We start from the raw sequence: 17,504 nt of genomic DNA on the forward strand, positions 1-17,504 counted from the left end.
ATGATTGGACCCTCCTAATTTTTAGATTTTGCCGAGGAGATAATCACTTTATTTTACTCTATCCGGTTACTGTATTGTAGGACGAAAGGATGAAGATCCGGTTACAGTATTTTGGAAGGGAGAGATGAAGAGAGTATGTTCTTGCGTTTCAGCAAACTACTCACTCCGTCTCATAATATAAGTGATTCTGGTGGGATGTAACACATACTAGTACTACGAATCTAAACAGGGAGTGTCACATCCTAACAAAATTCATATCATAGGATGGAGGGAGTAGCATATAATGTAAAAAAAAAAACTAGCATATACTCAGCAAAGTAAGGATAGTAGATGGCAGCCATCATAGTACATACTTTATCCGTTTCATATTATAAGACTTTCATATTGCCCATATTCATATACTCTCTCATTCCAAAATTCTGAGACCTATTTTATTATTTGGTTTTCCAAAAGTCTAAGTCCTATTTATAGCCATTATATGCTAAATTAAATTGTTGATAGAAACCCAAGAAACCATTTTAATACTTATTGGTTACATGTTCATTGGTTTTATCATTGGTAAATGAATTAATTGCTTCTTATCTTGCTGTAAAAAGAAATATGACTCAGATTTTTGGAAGGAGGGAGTATATGTTAATGAATTTAGACATATATATGTGCCTAGATTCATTAACATCTATATGAATATGTGCAATGCTAGAAAGTCTTATAACCTGAAACGTAGGTAGTAGTATATTGTTTTCTCCAATAATACTCATTGTTTTCTCCGGGATTTTCTGATGTGCTAAAATCACAGGAACAGAGAGTAAACATAAAGAACTTGTGAGCTTTAAATGCCAAACTATTTTGATGCAACACACATATCGATTTACTTTAGTTACAATACATCATTGCGGCCATGGCACACCAAAATTTTGCAATATAGTTGCCACAATTTTTCCCCCAAGACATTGGGTAAGTTGCACCTTTCCTCAAACAAATCGCAGTTACATTTGGGGTGTAAGTATTATGTCTGGAAAAGAATTCGACAAGATGTCCCCTGCGCGCGATCAAAACACCTGGACCAGATGGAATATATCATCTTCTAGAAAATCTGGCTCGTCTTCGAGTAGCAAGTGAAGCTCCACTCTCCATATACCCACTTGTTCTTTTATCATCTTCGTCTTCACTAGACTCATCGGATCTCCACCTTGACACACCTTTCCCAGGTGGTGCTTCATCAACTGAAGATTTCTTACCAAAGCTGCACATGATATAAAAGATCACGGTACATTATTGTGTAACAATTTGATTTAAAAAACACTATTGTGTAGTGATAACATTCCATTTACCATAGCATCACATTTGTGGTTCAGGCAACCGCCAGTTAAGGGGCTGCTGGGGCAAATATCCAATACTCCAAAATCACTGGGGGAAAAGAACTAAAACCTAACCTTTATTAGGGAATCTATGAATGATCTAGGTGTACTCTGGCCAAGTTCTTGACTCTCAAACAAGTATAGCTTATAAGTGTTTGGTTCCCTACAAAATATCGATGTATCCAGCTTCCTTGTGATTGTCTTGGAAAACAGTGGACTAGCAGGTATCACAAATGGGAGAGAACCAATACAGACCAGGGACCATAATCCCGTTGGGAACCAGACATTACGGTCGGTTCCAGATAGTCTAACCAGCTAGCTATTTTTAAAAAAAAATCAAATGAAAACAATGAACAGTAAAACCTGGCGTTCTTAGTGCCTATTTCCAAATCTATGAAGCATTTCTGCACTGGAAAAAAAATGGTTCACAGTAGGAACCACCCATGGGCCATAACTTTTCAACAAGGGTATATACCATAGACCACTCATTAGTACCAGTCAATAGAAGCCGTTCATCTATAGACCTTTGATTCTACATCATACTATATCTCATGAGCTACAGCGTCAGCTACCAACAGGTAGACATCAGAATTAAAGTACGAAATAGATTGTCAAGGTACAGAATCATGATTACCTGAGAACATTCTCTTTAGGAGGTACTTTTGTTTTCTGGATGTGAACCTCATGAAAACCAGCATTATCGGATATCTTTGAGTGACCATTTTGACCAGCACCTGTGCCACTTAAGATGAAAGGTTTCTCAGCACGTGAACCGAAGTCAAACTCCCCCTTTCCGACAGAATCTTTTACTTGAAAAGGAGTGGTTTTGTTAACCTCAGTCTTCAACAAACTTGATCGGTACTCCTTCATAGGTGTATCAACAGAACCCATGTTGAAATACATAGGGAGTGAATCATAACCAGCAGGTCTAGTTCCCTTTTTTAAACCAGACTCTCCTTTCGTAAAACTGAGTTCTTTAGTCCCCTTTAAATATGGACCTTCACCATTCTGTCCCATGGAGGGGAATAGACCCCCTGCAGTTGATCTCACATTGGATATAGGTGAACTCAGGGGAACTGGTCTGCATTGGAGGATAGATGGAACCTTTCTGCCAAACTCTGAACGGGCACTGCTGTTAAGGCCAACAGAATCATTCAACACATTGATATTTCTTGATTGGAGAGGGCTTGACTTCTTCTGAGGAATAGGGGTGGCCGATAAGCTAAATGCAATGACAGGATTTGGTGATTTGACTATGTGATTAGCTGGAGAAGAGTTTTGCATAGTTTGTACAGCAAATTGGTTTCTCTCTGCACTGCCAATGGTTCTCATATCCTCCCTCTCAGCCTCAGGAAGCATCTCAATGCATTTAGTCTGCATATACAAGAAAAAAATATTGAAGTGTTGCATATTAGCATATGCATATCAGAAACAATATGCAGACAAGCAATAGAGCAGATTATATGTTTGAAAAATTATTAGGCTTCTTCCATTGATCCAGAATAAAGTGTATAGTACAGTAGTTACAGTATATCACGTATGGATATACATTTTATGGCATGGTAGAATCACTAGAATTATGAAGAGCCCCCCAGCAACTCATGCGGCATGACTACCAGAATAATAAGAATTTAAATAGGCACGTCAAAAGAATCAAAGTGTAAAAGCTAAGCACTTACAACCAAACTTTGTCTCCACTGAGCAATTGTTCTGATTTTGGATGCTTTTTCTTCACTAGCAGTTTCCAATGCATTCTGCTCAAAGCTTTGAAGACTACGATCGACCTCATATGCTTCCAAATACCGATAACGCTAACAGAAGAAGCAGAAAAAAAATATCCTCAGTTTCACCTTCTGAAGGTTCCTTGCTATAATAAGGTAGAAAATTGTGCATATCTTAGCAGTTTGTGGCTGTTATTTAGATTGATGGTATCACCTTGTAGTAATATAATCTTGTTACACTACAAAAATTAGAACGCCGTGCATAAATTTGATGTACAGAAGTTGGGTGATATGCAACAATGTTAACTGATTATAGACCCTTCAAACACCCTTGATCAATCTTCTGCTATATCTATCATTCAGTTACACAGAGTGTTTCTGAATGTAGGAACTCATTAGCATCATTTTTTCTATCTTGAGCCTGAGTATGCCAATAGTAAACATAAACTACTTCATATACAAGAAAAAGAGCTGCCACTGCAGCAGATGCTATGATTTAACACTTTGAATTCGAACTACTTTTATCATACCTTCAATGTACCTAGCACTCAAAATGAAGGTAAATAGTTGGTAAATATATGAGCAATGACTTAGATGAAAATTTTCTATTTGTACTCCAATTTATGCAGGTTGCACGCACATGAGTAACTCCTGTAATGGAACTCTATCTCTCTCTCTCTGTGGTGGTGGTAGGGTGGGTGGGTTTTTTACCTGGAGGTAGAAAACAACAAGTAGACTACCACATGGCTCCATGGGCATTTCACGAGCACAGTCAAGGAGCGACTTATGAAGATGTTTCCCTTCCTCAGAATCCCAAGGCAGATCAATCATTCTATCAACAAAGTTCCTCTCGATGCAGATATTACAAAACTCGGTCATCATGACCTCAACATGGTACATCCAAGAGCTTTTGTAACTGTTAGCATCTTCAACATGTGACATATCTGCAGACCTTTGCTCTTTTACCTTAGAGCAGTAGCTCCTGTGGTACATAAATGCTTCTGTTAGATGGCCATACTCAATTCTTACACGGACTGCAGTCACTGCCTCACTAAGAGATTCTGTGTCATCTTTCTCGATGTTAGCAGCAGAAGAGAAGGTATCACGCCCTGTGCACTTTAGCACAACCAGTGCCACATCAGGTTTATGACGCTCCAGAAGAACTTGTGCTATCTTCGGATGTGTTTCCTTGCAAGAAATCTTGGGAAGTAGAGAGCATGCCTCCTGCACAGAGTAGAGTGCATGAAAATAAAAAATGATTAGACTTCAAGAAATCTTAGGTGAACAAGCAAGTCTTTAGTTAGAACCACAAATAAGACTCAAGCTCTGATGCCAGGGTGCTAACATGAACAGCAAAAGGGAGAGCTCATTAAATTTTAAAGAACAGAAGATACTTATACAGCATGTAACAGAAACTGACATTTCAAATGTGGAGTCAAGTGACATGTGAGACCCAAAAGAACAGGTGGGAAACAACACATCACAATGCTCTTAGCGCACCTTAAGCACAGTAAAATTAACTAACAATCCTCACATGCATCCATCTGGGTTATATTAGTCATTACAATAATACTTAGCACCAAAGTTCATGCTATTTGGTAGGAGTAGATTAGATTCCAAAGAATAAAACCATGACCATACAAAAGGCAAAATCCTTATAGAAGTCCCAAAGCATGCAGAAACAGGACAGAAACAACAAATGAACAAATGCCATGGTAGATTCCAACATATCCCTATAATATACAACAACAACTAGAAACCTATCAGTATCAGCTGTCAGTTCCACTACTGGCAAGCAGTTCTTCAGTTGCTCATTCCACTAAATACATTTATCTCATCACACAGATACATGTAATAATTATATTATTTTACTTCATATCTAATAGTCTACACAGAACAACCATCCCAAGAATGTTTTTTCCTTAGAAAGGGCCAAAAAAAAATCAAAACTTGCATCAACGCAACATCATATGACCATGGAAAGCCAACACGCTTAAAGGCTTAAATGATATGTTGATCACACAAATATGTCAAGTTTTCACAAGCATGATGTGGAAGCTGGGTGAAAAGAACATCTATTATCAATCATATATTTGCATACATCAGTAGTAAAATATAGGTAGAAGCAGCTACCTCCAAAGCATGTGAAGAATGGTCATCCAAAAGACAAAATACCAGACATTCAAGCAATGTTCTTCTAGAAATCCCAAAGGTGGCAGCAAAATCATCCACAAGATACCTCCATTCTGAATCTGGTCTAGTCCAGTGTCGATCAAATAGATAATACAAGAACTATAAAAATGTCAAGGACATACGGAGGAAATAACATGTTTGTGAGGAACCATGAAAATATTTTTGTTCATTATTAGATAGCAGGGCCAAAGGATACAATCGCTTGCTTTGCAATCACCATATCAGATGATCCATGCAGGAAGAGTACATCAACTGCCTCTCGCAAGTCCTTAAATGGGTATTTATCAACACTGAACTGATCAATTGTGGAACAGAACATAGATGATGACTGTTCACTCTGCAAACAGACAATTTCCACTCCTTCCTCGCTACCACTATTGCTTTCTTGAATCCCAAGGTTCTGTAGTGCCTGCTCAATGAAAAGTATCCCCTGGTTGGCTTCATTGTACGCAGATGATTTATCAGAGAATTCAGGCCATTTCCGTTCTTTTGCATCTGCCTTTCTTTTAATCACATCAGAACTCCAAGATGCTAAGTTAGTGTGCCTTGAGGGTATGTCCTCAAGAAATTTATGCCTGATGCACCACATCATGGCCTCCAAATGCTGTAAAAAAAAGCTCCAAAATGGACACTTCATTCAGACATAATGACAGTAAGAAACATCTGGCTACTTCTCTTTTCATGCATTCAGTGATAAACAAATGGTAGGGATATACATAAAAAATATATACGAAGCATTTCAACATTGATTTTCTCATTTTCTTGAGAAATTGTCCCATGTCCTAGTCCCTAGACCTAGTATAGCATCGCGATGGAAGAGAAAAGCAGTGCACAGACATCTTATCACCTACTGGAGAGATATATTCAGTTTCGGAGAAGTAGTGCACAGACATTTAACTAAAATAACGATGTTTCTTCCACCTTTGACACTGGGAGCTATAGTTTTACCACTAGAAACTAATCAAACAGAACTAAATCATATATGATACTTCTCCATCGTTTTGTTCAGTAAATACTGAACCACCCAGAGCGATTAGTAGTGCTCCACCACCATGACTGTGAATATTCCAATATGAACTCTTAAGTGACCTAAGTAGCTCTAGCTTCTTGGCAAAACAACACTAGTAGAACCATTCCATGAAATATCATAATGCATGGGCACCCATTGTGCTGCCTAGAGTAGTTTATTCTATTAGCTTGATCATTGTGGCAGTGAAAAATTTATAGCAGAAGTGGAGTTAAGACAAAACCTGTTTCGCCTTCAGCGTGCTTTCCATAAGTTGATGAAGGTCATTAACATGAGCTGAAACTGCTTCACTAAAAGATGTGATCATAACTTCAACAACACTGGAAATTCCTGCCAACTGCACAGCAAACTTCTGCAGTTGGGATAACTTAGACATCATCATCTCTAATCCAGATCTATCTAAACTATGGTTAAGGTATTATTTAGCACTATATTAAGGGACGAAATGCTAACAAAAATGCAGTAAATTACAGAAAAATACATGTTCAATGGTCGTAGCTGCAAAAGGGCAAATGTTTGCTGGCTAGGGGACCTAACCCTCTGCTTTGTGCTCATGTGGTTTCAGAAAACCCAACCCTAAACACATCTATCCTCCTGTGAGTTTGAGGTCAAGCTCCACTCTGGTTGAGCCACCACCATGTGATACACCAATAATGAGCCCGCTATAGCAGCAATTTCCAGCCCGATGCTATTAAGCTGAGATTCCGTTAAGGTGTTTTTTTTTGTGAAACTTGTAGTTTTATGTAAAAACATGTGTTTAAATGCAGCTAATGAAGAAAAAAAATCTGGGCTTTCCTGCAACGCGACCATAAAACATGCTGTTTTCTGTAATTTACTTAAAAATACAATATCATAAATTTCATTTGAAGTCAAGCATTTGCTGGATACAAATCATGTTAATCTCAGATATCAGCGCATTAACAGCCTTCTTGCACCACTCCTTGATGACCACCTCATCCAAAAGAAAAGCCAGAAGTGGATCACTTGACACAGCATTCTCATCCAAACAAACATCTGTGGTATCTGGTATAAATGTCAAGGTGAAACCATGGGAACAAATGTAGCATATATATATAATGAACATGAGCCATATTATCAGCCTAAAGCAGAATAAACTTCTGAAGAGGATACAGTGGCAGATCAAGGAGGCCAAATTGTTTTGAAGGGCAACATCAAACAAGGAATGTAGCCGTTGGACGTCCAAGTTAACAGGATCACTATGGTCTTCCTTTTCCTGAAACCTTTCATCATGCTGCTTAGAGATAAGGCCAGCTTCCAGGCACTTGTAGTAAAGGCGTAGTCGAACCCTATTCCCAGTGTCTGGTATTGGGCTCCTGCAAATTGGGCAGACATCACATCTTTGGCTGCACTCAGCACATAAGGATGCATGCCCGCATGAGTTAAGCACATGCTGCACATAGCGGCCACAGCTACTCAAGTCCCTAGTTGCACGGCAATGCTCAATTCTAGCCTCCTTGCATAGTTCAATGAGATCAATGGATGCCAGCTGCTCCAAAGCATTCTGCAAACAGATTTTTCAGAAACTAATCACAAGATTTAACCACTTAAGAAAGCAGTTAGATTCTATAAGCAGGAAAATTTTGAGAAACTAGGCACGTGACATTTCCAGTGTAGGATAGCACAAAGGCAGCAACTGCTATTTTCATATCTGTGCACACCTGCAAGCTTGTGTTTCTATGTGTGGAGTCGAGGTGTGCAGGTCTGCAGGGTGGGGTAGGTATGTAAATTTCCAAAATGTATTCCCGATTGGATTTCTCTAAAGATGCTCAAAGCATTCATCACAGATGAACCATCTCATTGCCATTGTATCATGGTCACTTAAATTAGCTTGCACTAAAACGCCCTAAACCAGTTGTGTTCAAATTTTAGGGCATCATTATACTAGTTAAACATATTATATATGTTTAGTTGAACACATTGTGCTTGATTTCTATGTTTCCAATTGAAAGCTAATTGGTAAGCTAGTTGTAAAAAAAAAGCAACTAAACCAAATTGATAAGTCAAATGTTGCACCTAGTTTCTACTAGTTACACCTAGCATCGAATAAGAGGTTGAGCTACCATAGCAGGAGTACTTCTGTGATGAGTGATGACCACGCCATACTAATTTCACCCCAACTCAAAGCCGAGAGCAGTTTGAAAATCGAACCCTGGTTCCTAAAGTGAGGAAGCAACTCGAAGCAGGTTGGACCTAATGTGGGGTATGGGGGGGATCAGATGAACCCCAAATTTAACGAAGAAAAGCAAATCGAGGGAAATGGACCAATCGAACTGGATCTCCGCCTAACGATGTGGCAGTTCAGTTTTTCTTTCTCGGTTTGAAACTGACCTGCTCCATCTCCGATTGGTCGACGCGGGCAGAGCTCTGGGCGACCTCGCCGTTGCTCCGTCGACCTCCCAGCGCCGCTGCGCCGTCGGGCTGCTCCGCCGACGGCCGCGGCCTCCAGCAAATCACAGGCTATGGTAACCTCTTGAAGAACAGCAGCAGTCGGGGGAGAAGGCGAGGGAGCGGGCGGGCGGCGGAGGTGGTGGATATCTAGGAGGAGGACGCTGCGGCGCCCGCGCGGGGATGGGGGAGGACGCGCGACGGCGGCGGCGGCGGCCGGTGAGGTTGACGACGACGGCGGCGTGAGAGGCGGGCGGCCCTCGATAGTGGGGAATAGGGTTTAGGGATTTCGGTTTCGGGGGAGGTTGATGGAGCTTGGGCCGTCGATGGCGAACAAAGTATGGGGGCTAGTGGCCCAACTGGCTTTTACTAGGCATTGTTGGTATTTTCGGTTTAAACTAAGGGATTATAAACTGTGAGACACTATAACTTATACTCGATTCGTAAAAAAAAACGCAATTCTAGATTTGAATGTACCTGAATACATGTGTGCCCAGATTCAAACCTATGATTAATTTTTTTTCTGGACGGAGGGAGTACGTAACTAGTATAACACGAATATCAGCGCAACATCTTATGGCTTATAATTCGAAAGCTAGTAAGAAAAAAAAAAACTGCCGCGAGTTTTCTAGCAAATACGTCAAGCTAAAGGTGTAAAAGGATAAACTGAAAACTGAAAAAAAAATGTCGGTTATGTTTTTGTTTGCTTTACTCACGGATTTGAATTGGCAGAGCCACATTCATGCATATATTTTTGTATCGAACATGAATGTATTTTTATTGAATATAGTCTGAGTCGATAGTTGATCTTGTTAGATCGAATACAAACATCCGCATGAATGTTTCAAAAAGATTTCTTGCCCTCTGAAAGTTATCCTTGCTCGAATACCCCCATGTTGTCCAATATATAGCAAGGGGAATAAATTACATTACAAGTTTAATGAGTACACAAATGATTTATTTTCCTTGTTTGTCGATCAGTTCTAGCCGTTAAATGAGGTTTGCTCATCTTTATCTGTGCTCGAGGCAGCAAACTTAGCAGCAAAGTTATTTAGACCCAACTTAAACATTTCAAGATTAACACCTCCATCCCAATCAACCAGTATGCTCGTCACTCCCATTTTTGATACCTGAAATTTAAGAGTCGAATATATTAATAGTTAGTGTCATGCAAAATCACAAAAATGCTGGCAATTACATTTACATGTGAGCATGATGTATGTATATATGTAATTACTAGTTAACTGCAACGTGATCACTTAACATGCACCAGCTGAAAATGCATTTCTTTATGCGCTTGCATAACCTTAAAAAGGCCTGTAGGCAATGTTCATTATCTATAGTAGTACTATTTTAAAAGATGTTAGTGGTGGTGGTGGTTCTGTCACCCCCAACCTATATAACAAGCGGAGGCCACCATCTATCTCTTGGGCTTATTATTGTTGACCAACAATGTACTAAAGTGAGAAGCTCTATTTGCTTCATGTACATTGTACAACATATTGTTTATCATATCATCCTTAATAAGAACAAGAGTGATGATTTAGTTTTAATCAGTTCATCTAATATAATTAGAGCCCGCTGCAACACACGGGTATTTTGCAGTATGAACAACATCTGGCATTTTTCAAACGTGCAAATGATAGATATACTTCACACTCTCTTTTTTTTTTGTAAAAAACTGTTTGATTAAACAGAGAGTTCAACATGGACCATATCATCATCATCGACATCCACTGTTCAACATGTTCAGCAATTGGATGGTAGCTGAGGATAAAGGGATTGCAGTAAACCATTTTTTTCAGATAATGGAATAGATTGCAGTAAACTAATAAGACTTGGTGATTTACCGTTGCAAAATTTCTGTGCTCGTCGTCAAAGAAAAGCATGGACTCGTATGGAATCCCAGTCGTCCTCTGGATCCTTTGGAAATGCTCGGTCTTGTGAGTCCAGCTATCGAATATTTCCTTCATACAGTGTTCAAGGTTAAGTAAGAACAATGCTATTCTTAAAGTGAGAGAGAGAGACAGAGAGATCAGCACAAAGGCGCATACGAATCCTATCGTCTTTTTGTGGGATAGAGAAAAAAGTTTGTGCTATGCCCTCGCAAAAGAAAGACTATATATACATTGCAACATCCAAAATTTGACAGTATGCCTCATTAAAATCATTAATGATACTACGTACGAGCACTTCTTTTAAATCTGTAAATGGAAGATATTTGTATAATTTAAAAGATTGAAACGAGAGAAATGTCCACTTCACATTCCTGAGTTTGCTTCCATTCAGCTTGCAGTTTTCTTATTTCATACGAGGAAAATCCTGCTAAAATGTTCGTTCCCGGTGTGCTTGACGAACAAAGCCGTAATTCTAAGCAATTAAACCTGGAAGCTCTTTTTTACCATGATCTGCATTATCGCATCTACGTACGTGGCCCATTTTCCAAAGCTAAACTGAAACCCGAAAGCTTGTGCGACAAGTATCTCCAAGCTAACTAAGGATGAATCAAGAATTAATTAAAACCCTTAATTTACCTTGGTGACGAACATGGGCTGGAGCTCGAGCTTGTCAAGGAAGTCGTTGGCGATGTCCGGTGTGGAGGAGCGGGACGCGACCGCCATGGCGATCCCCTTCTCCTTGAGGGCGCACATGATGCCCTTGGCGTGGCGGAAGAGCCTCGGCGAGTCGCCGATGGAGCAGCAGTCGCTGTCAGTCGAAACCGGAATCGAATCAACAAATCACACCCCAATCAGAAGCCATCCAAATCCAAGCATGCCTCGATCGATCGAGGAAACGGGAGGAATCAGAGAGAGTAATGGAGCGGACCAGTATAAGGGCCAGATGGTGTGGTCGAGGTCGAAGACGACGAGGCGGGGGAGAGCCTCGAACCGGCCCAGGATCTGCAGCGCCTCCGCCTTCACGCGCTCGTCGCCCATCTCTCTCCTCTCCTCTCCTCGCTACGGCGGCGGCGGCGGCGGCGGGAGGAGGTCGGGCTCGTCGCCGCGCGCGCGGGTTGTATTGACTGGGTTCGTCGACGCGTTTGATTGACTGGAAGAGAAGAAAGGAAAGCAGCGTGACTTCGGTTGTAACTAACCCGACCAACCGACCACGTCTCGGCGGGCGCGAGCGCGAGATTCCATTGGCGGATCGTTTCGCGCCGGCTCAATACTGGGCCGAGCCGAGACCTAGCTGTTGGCTGGGCCGAATTCGGCTCGGGCCCAAGATTTCTCTCGTGTTTGGTTGATGACAAGGGGAGAAAGAGAAGCAATGGAACCGGATCCTCTGACGCAGTGGCTTCTACGTCAGAGGGACGTCCGACCACGCTGCTTCGTTCGATCAGCATCGGACGGGAACGATCGAACACAGGGACGAACAAGCTAGCTGTCGCAGCCCACGCAAGAAAAATCGGCCCACGAAGAGGCTCGACTGCTGTCTCCACTCTGACACATCTGGAGCGCCCACCGGCGAGGACGGACATGCAGGGCCGGATCCAACGTGGGTGCAGGGGGATTCGAGTCTCCCCTACACCCACAAGACCCATGGATACCCGTGGAGTATCCCTTTCAATTTTTTCACTATAAATAATAAACTAAAGATCCCTAAATAGCTGGAGGTTAAAGAAACTGTATAATTGAGCCTCCCAACTTTTTTTTCCTGATCCGCTACTGTGGACATGCTAGAGCGGCGCCTACCGCCGGCAAAAATCAGCCCGGCCGATTCCATTCGGGAACATACGTCTAAAAGAAGCGTGTGAATACTCTCGTTCTTGCTTTTGCTGCAGAAGCCACGAGCTTGCCGTTAAACAAAAATCATTCATGACCAAACTAATTAAAAAGGAACACTAGCATTGTCAACTGGTTATGGATGCTTTTCACCATCGATTTGCTCATTAACACAGTAATACCGTAAAAAAGAGATGCACAGATACATATACGAGTCCTTTCCTTGCTTGGAACTGGAGGTGACAACATTGCCGCCGCCGACGGCGCCGGCGGCGGGAGTGCCATGGAGGGAGCGCCTTCGTGAGCTTTGCCATGGAGCACACCTGCATCTCCAGCGCCGCAATATAATCCGAGGCCTCCGCCAGCAGCGTCGAGAACACAAGCTTTCGGAACCTTCGCCTTGGTCACCACATGCGGCCGTGCGCGCGAGCTCTGCCGAGGAGCGCAGGGAAGATCCGGACAAAGCCAAGGCCACTTCAACCCGGGACTCCTGCGACCTCCTGACACTGGAGCTCGATTGGCAGCGCTTGCCTTCTCTTCCCCTTCTAGCGGCGCTCCGGCTGTGTCGACAGTGGAGACGGGCGGACGGCAGTCAAGCCTCTTCGTGGGCCGATTTTTCTTGCGTGGGCCGCGACAGCTTAGCTTGTTCGTCCCTGTGTTCGATCGCTCCCGTCCGATGCCGATCGAACGAAGCAGCGTGGTCAGACGTCCCTCTGACATAGAAGCCACTACGTTAGAGGATCCGGTTCCATCTCGCAATGCATAATAAAGTCTGAACTATAATTTTTTAAGTGAGCATAGCTTAACTCATTAGAATATTACTTAGCACAAGTGTTTATACTTTAGTGATATACGACGTACCTATTGAAGCGAGATACACATGATGACTTCGTCAATATACTCATACGGCAGTTTCAATATAATTTAATCTATCACTTAGGTTGTGCTATTTAATTAATTTGAACGGACTTAAAATGTGGCCTAATAATTATTTCTTGCGTACATGCTTACCTTATTCCAAACCATCTCTTGATTTGCCCATAGGGACGGTTTATCTGAGATACCTCGTATATAGGAGAACTTGCAAGTTTGGAGAACCATGCATAACTCGGTTGGCAAGGGTTGGTGGCGTTACCTCGTAGACACATGTTTCGAAGTCTTCAAAAATGCTCATATTTCACCTCGTAGACACCGGCCAATGGCAACGTCACATTTGAACCCATAATGTCAAGCCAAACATTGAATATACATTTAAGTTAATTCAGTATGACTCAATTCACCGATCGAATCAAATTCATCTGATTCGATCGAATCGTAACATCCACATAAATGAAGCAAAGACTTGCTCTCAGAAGTTATCCTGTACTCAAATACTCCATCTCGTACATGAGCAAGGGCAATATAAATTACAAGAAATGCATGCTTAACTTAAATTTATATGTTTTTCTTGTCTGTTGGTTCTAGTCGTTCAATGAGGCTATTCATCTTTACTTGTGCTCGAGGCAGCAACATTTGTGGCAAAGTTACTCAGACCCAACTTAAACATGTCAAGATTCACCCCGTTCTCCACCAGCACGCTCGTCACTCCCATTTTTGATATCTGAAAAGTGAAAACAAGAGGTGAATATATGAGTTAAGGTCACTACAAACCACAGAATGCTTGTAATGATAAATTACATGTGAGCACACATACGATATTTAGATCGACATGTACAAAGCACAAATTTAGATGGACATGCACATAATTACTAACTGTGATGATCACTAAGCAGGAAGAGATGAAATGACATGGTTTTATGGGATTGCATAAGATCGAAGCCTGAGGCAATCATGGGACATCATGGTAGTTTACTGAACAAGCTTCACCCACAACAAAAATTGTGCCATAGTAACTTTTCAGGCTTGTAGAAATTTGTTTATGATACTAAAAAATAAAGGTGGTCACACGGGAAAGGGCAATATGCCAGTATGAACAACATCTAGCATGCATGTTTGATGAAAGAATAAACTTGAGTTTTTTTTTTCTTTGGTGAAACCTGTTTAATTGAATAAAGATACTGGCATAGACCATATCATGGACATTCACTACTAAGATATTCGACAATTGGATAGTAGCTGGGTATAACTGATGGTCTACCGATTCAATATTTCTGTCCTCGTCATCAAAGAAAAGCATGGATTTGTAAGGAATCCCAGTCTTCCTCTGAATCTTTTGGAAATGCTCTGTCTTGTGAGTCCAGCTGGAGAATATTTCCTACAAAAATTACCAATATTAAGTAACATGTTATATTATTACTATGCTATTCTTGAGAGAGAAACTTAAATAGGAGATGCATCGTGCACAAAGGTGCATACCATGCCTAACTACCATGATGTAAAAAATTCACTTCAGAGTTTCTAAATTTGGTTCCATTCAGCTGTAATTTTCTTATGTCATACAAGAAAAACAATTTCCTGATAAAACGTCTGTTCACATTGTGCTCAAAAGATAGCCGTAAATCTGTGCAATTAGCATGACATGCTTACATATGTTGCCCATTTATCGTTGCACTGACATATGGACTGCTTACCGTAATCTGCTTGAACTTTGGTATGGATGCAAGTGCACCATTGACAGCCTTCGCCAAAAAAATGTCCAATTTAGGGGGGAATTGGCCCTTACCTGGGCAACGAACATGGACTTGATCTCCAGCTTGTCAATGAACACCTTGGCTATGTCCGGGGTGGGGGAGCGGGACGCAATCGCCATGTCGATCCCCTTCTCCCTGAGGGCGAACATGATGCCCTTGGCGTGCCGGTAGAGGCTCGGCGACTCCCTCTTGGAGCGGCACTCGCTGTCGAAACGGGAATCCAACAACAAACAACAACAACAACTTCTGGATTAGAACCTCTCGAGCTTCTCTTCGATCGAAGAACGGAAGAAGGCGAGGAGAGACAGGGAGGAGATGGGGTACCAGTAGAAGGGCCAGAGGGTGTAGTCGAGGTCGAAGACGACGAGGCGCGGGAGCGCCTGGAACAGCCCCAGGATCTGCAGCGCCTCCGCCTTCACGCGCTCGTCCCCCATCTGCGGCGGCGGGCGGCGGCGGAGCAGGCGCTCGCCGGCGGCGTCGCGGCGGCTCGGCTCGTCGCTGCGGCTCGGATGGATGACTGGAGGAGGGCTCGCGAGAGATCGGCTCGTCTGGGTAGTGGGTAGCACCAAAAGATCGAATTTTTTTTATTTTTAATTTTTTTTTATTAAAAGTTTTAAAAAATAATTTTCCATTTTGAAAATTGACAGAAGTAGTCGCCTACCGCCCTTTGGGAGGGCGATTTTTAAAAATCGTCATCCTAGAGGGCGGCGAAAGTGACGTGGCAGACGGCTGTTCGCTCTCGGGCGACAGCCGTCAACGAAATTTGCAGGCGGCCCCCTTGCCGCCCTCCGCTAGGGCGATTTTGTACTGTGCGGGCGGCGAGGGGGCATGGAAATTTGCAGGCGGCCCCCTTGCCGCTCTCCAATAGGGCGATTTTCTACTGTGCGGGGAGCCGCCTGCAAATGGGCGGCGAGGGGGGCCTGGAATTTTGCAGGCGGCCCCTTTGTCGCCCTCGGAGAGGGTGATTTTATACTGTGCTTTATTTGAGAAATATATTTTTTTATAAATATCAATAGTTATCAAATCTTTTTATATTGAAAACTATACAAGATTAAAATCTCCAAGACTGGTAAAATACAATTTTATTATTTTTTAGGGCCTATTTGGAATGTCACCGTACAAATATTTTGTTAGTGCCAAAATATAAGCAAGTTTTGGCACTACCAAATCTTTGGTAAGGTAAAATTGCATTTGATCATATTTGATTTGCTGCCAAAATGTAAAATTGTAGTGAAGAATGTTCTACATAATCTCAAATCTAGATTAGGTATTACCAATGAATAGGCTTCAATCGAATCAAACACAAGTACTATTCAAATTACCAAAATATTGGTAGGGCATGTTTTTAGTAGCAATCCAAATAGGCCCTTAGTCTTACGCATACAAAAATTCACCACCATAATTAAACATTGTAATGATAAGATAGATAAGAAGTGTCATCGATACACGGTACAAATTTGTCGATCCTGACGAATCAAGCATTGGAAGAATCTCCTTCCCCGAGTTTGTATCATGAGGGAAGACTTGAGTATGCATCCATCCCCACAATCACACAAAGGACGGTCACACCATGGTGGAAATCAACCAGCAAAAGGATCGCTTCGCCAGTTGAGACGCTCAAGGAATAGCGCTTCCATTTTCGTTAGTTGTGTGCTAGTGGGAAAGAAGATATGAAGAGGTTGCCTTCAGATTGTCAATTATATAGCGTCGTTTTCAGTGCAATATATGTGAACTCAATGAGATACATTATTCATTAGATGTGACAAGACGAGCACGCGCGGGCGTGATTCACTTTATGTCAGCAGGCAGCGCCGAAAGTTGATAGTGACTACTCGAGCTGCCGCTTTTCATGTGTGCTGTTGCGGACTGTGCGCGCTACTGGATCTGACACTACCGTGAAGCGCCGAAAGTGTGTTGTCGTGAGCATAAGTTGTTCTAGCACCATATGAATGAAAAGAACTATGTAGACGAGATAAACACAAGTAGTACTGCAGTAGTAATAGCAAAAGTAGTACTGCTTTACAAGTTTGTAAGCCAAAAGAAACAGTCACATAAGGACTGAAGAGGTAGAACACTACTGACGAGGCCTCTTACCCCTGTCCCTCCTACCCTGCGCCCTAACGTGCCCCTGGGAGTACGTGAGTCGGTCCGGGGGTATGGCACGGCCAACCCGTCCTGCCTGTACAGGTGTGACCTCTAGCTGCTCCTGAGTGTGCGCCTTTGGAGCTCCTCCAAGCTGAGAGGAGCCTAGTACGTCATGGTGGTGTGCACCGTGCAAGTCGTCATCGTAGAACTGGCTAGTAGGACCAGTCCTACCGGCGTGAGACGAAAAGGCCCTAGTACCGAAGATCCCGGCTGCAAATCCTGCTGGACAAGGACCATCAGTTTCATACAGGTATTTAATAGCATTAATAAAAAGTAAAGTACCGTGTGGGCGAGGGATCGAC

General features: G+C 42.3%; 3 protein-coding genes across 3 annotated transcripts; all 3 read right to left on the reverse strand.

The window, feature by feature from the left end:
- Nucleotides 1-806: 806 nt before the first annotated feature.
- On the reverse strand, nucleotides 807-9,012 carry LOC9270217 (E3 ubiquitin-protein ligase HOS1). Its single transcript, XM_015776567.3, has 10 exons — nucleotides 8,649-9,012; nucleotides 7,431-7,821; nucleotides 7,188-7,322; nucleotides 6,523-6,698; nucleotides 5,469-5,876; nucleotides 5,213-5,371; nucleotides 3,791-4,303; nucleotides 3,038-3,169; nucleotides 1,993-2,732; nucleotides 807-1,243 (listed from the first exon to the last, which is right to left on the reverse strand). The coding sequence occupies exons 1-10, from the start codon at nucleotides 8,655-8,657 to the stop codon at nucleotides 1,078-1,080; spliced, it is 2,829 nt and encodes a 942-aa protein (XP_015632053.1). The 5' UTR covers nucleotides 8,658-9,012; the 3' UTR covers nucleotides 807-1,077.
- A 444-nt stretch (nucleotides 9,013-9,456) lies between these two features.
- LOC4334038 (uncharacterized) lies at nucleotides 9,457-11,755 on the reverse strand. Its single transcript, XM_015773652.3, has 4 exons — nucleotides 11,532-11,755; nucleotides 11,240-11,411; nucleotides 10,556-10,672; nucleotides 9,457-9,835 (listed from the first exon to the last, which is right to left on the reverse strand). Exons 1-4 carry the CDS (start codon nucleotides 11,639-11,641, stop codon nucleotides 9,689-9,691), a joined length of 546 nt encoding a protein of 181 aa, XP_015629138.1. The 5' UTR covers nucleotides 11,642-11,755; the 3' UTR covers nucleotides 9,457-9,688.
- A 1,899-nt stretch (nucleotides 11,756-13,654) lies between these two features.
- LOC4334039 (uncharacterized) lies at nucleotides 13,655-15,598 on the reverse strand. The gene is made up of 4 exons (XM_015773474.2): nucleotides 15,382-15,598; nucleotides 15,090-15,261; nucleotides 14,565-14,681; nucleotides 13,655-14,027 (listed from the first exon to the last, which is right to left on the reverse strand). Exons 1-4 carry the CDS (start codon nucleotides 15,489-15,491, stop codon nucleotides 13,905-13,907), a joined length of 522 nt encoding a protein of 173 aa, XP_015628960.1. The 5' UTR covers nucleotides 15,492-15,598; the 3' UTR covers nucleotides 13,655-13,904.
- Nucleotides 15,599-17,504: the final 1,906 nt, after the last annotated feature.

Source organism: Oryza sativa, chromosome 3, assembly GCF_034140825.1.
Source record: "Oryza sativa Japonica Group chromosome 3, ASM3414082v1".
Taxonomy (NCBI): domain Eukaryota; kingdom Viridiplantae; phylum Streptophyta; class Magnoliopsida; order Poales; family Poaceae; genus Oryza; species Oryza sativa.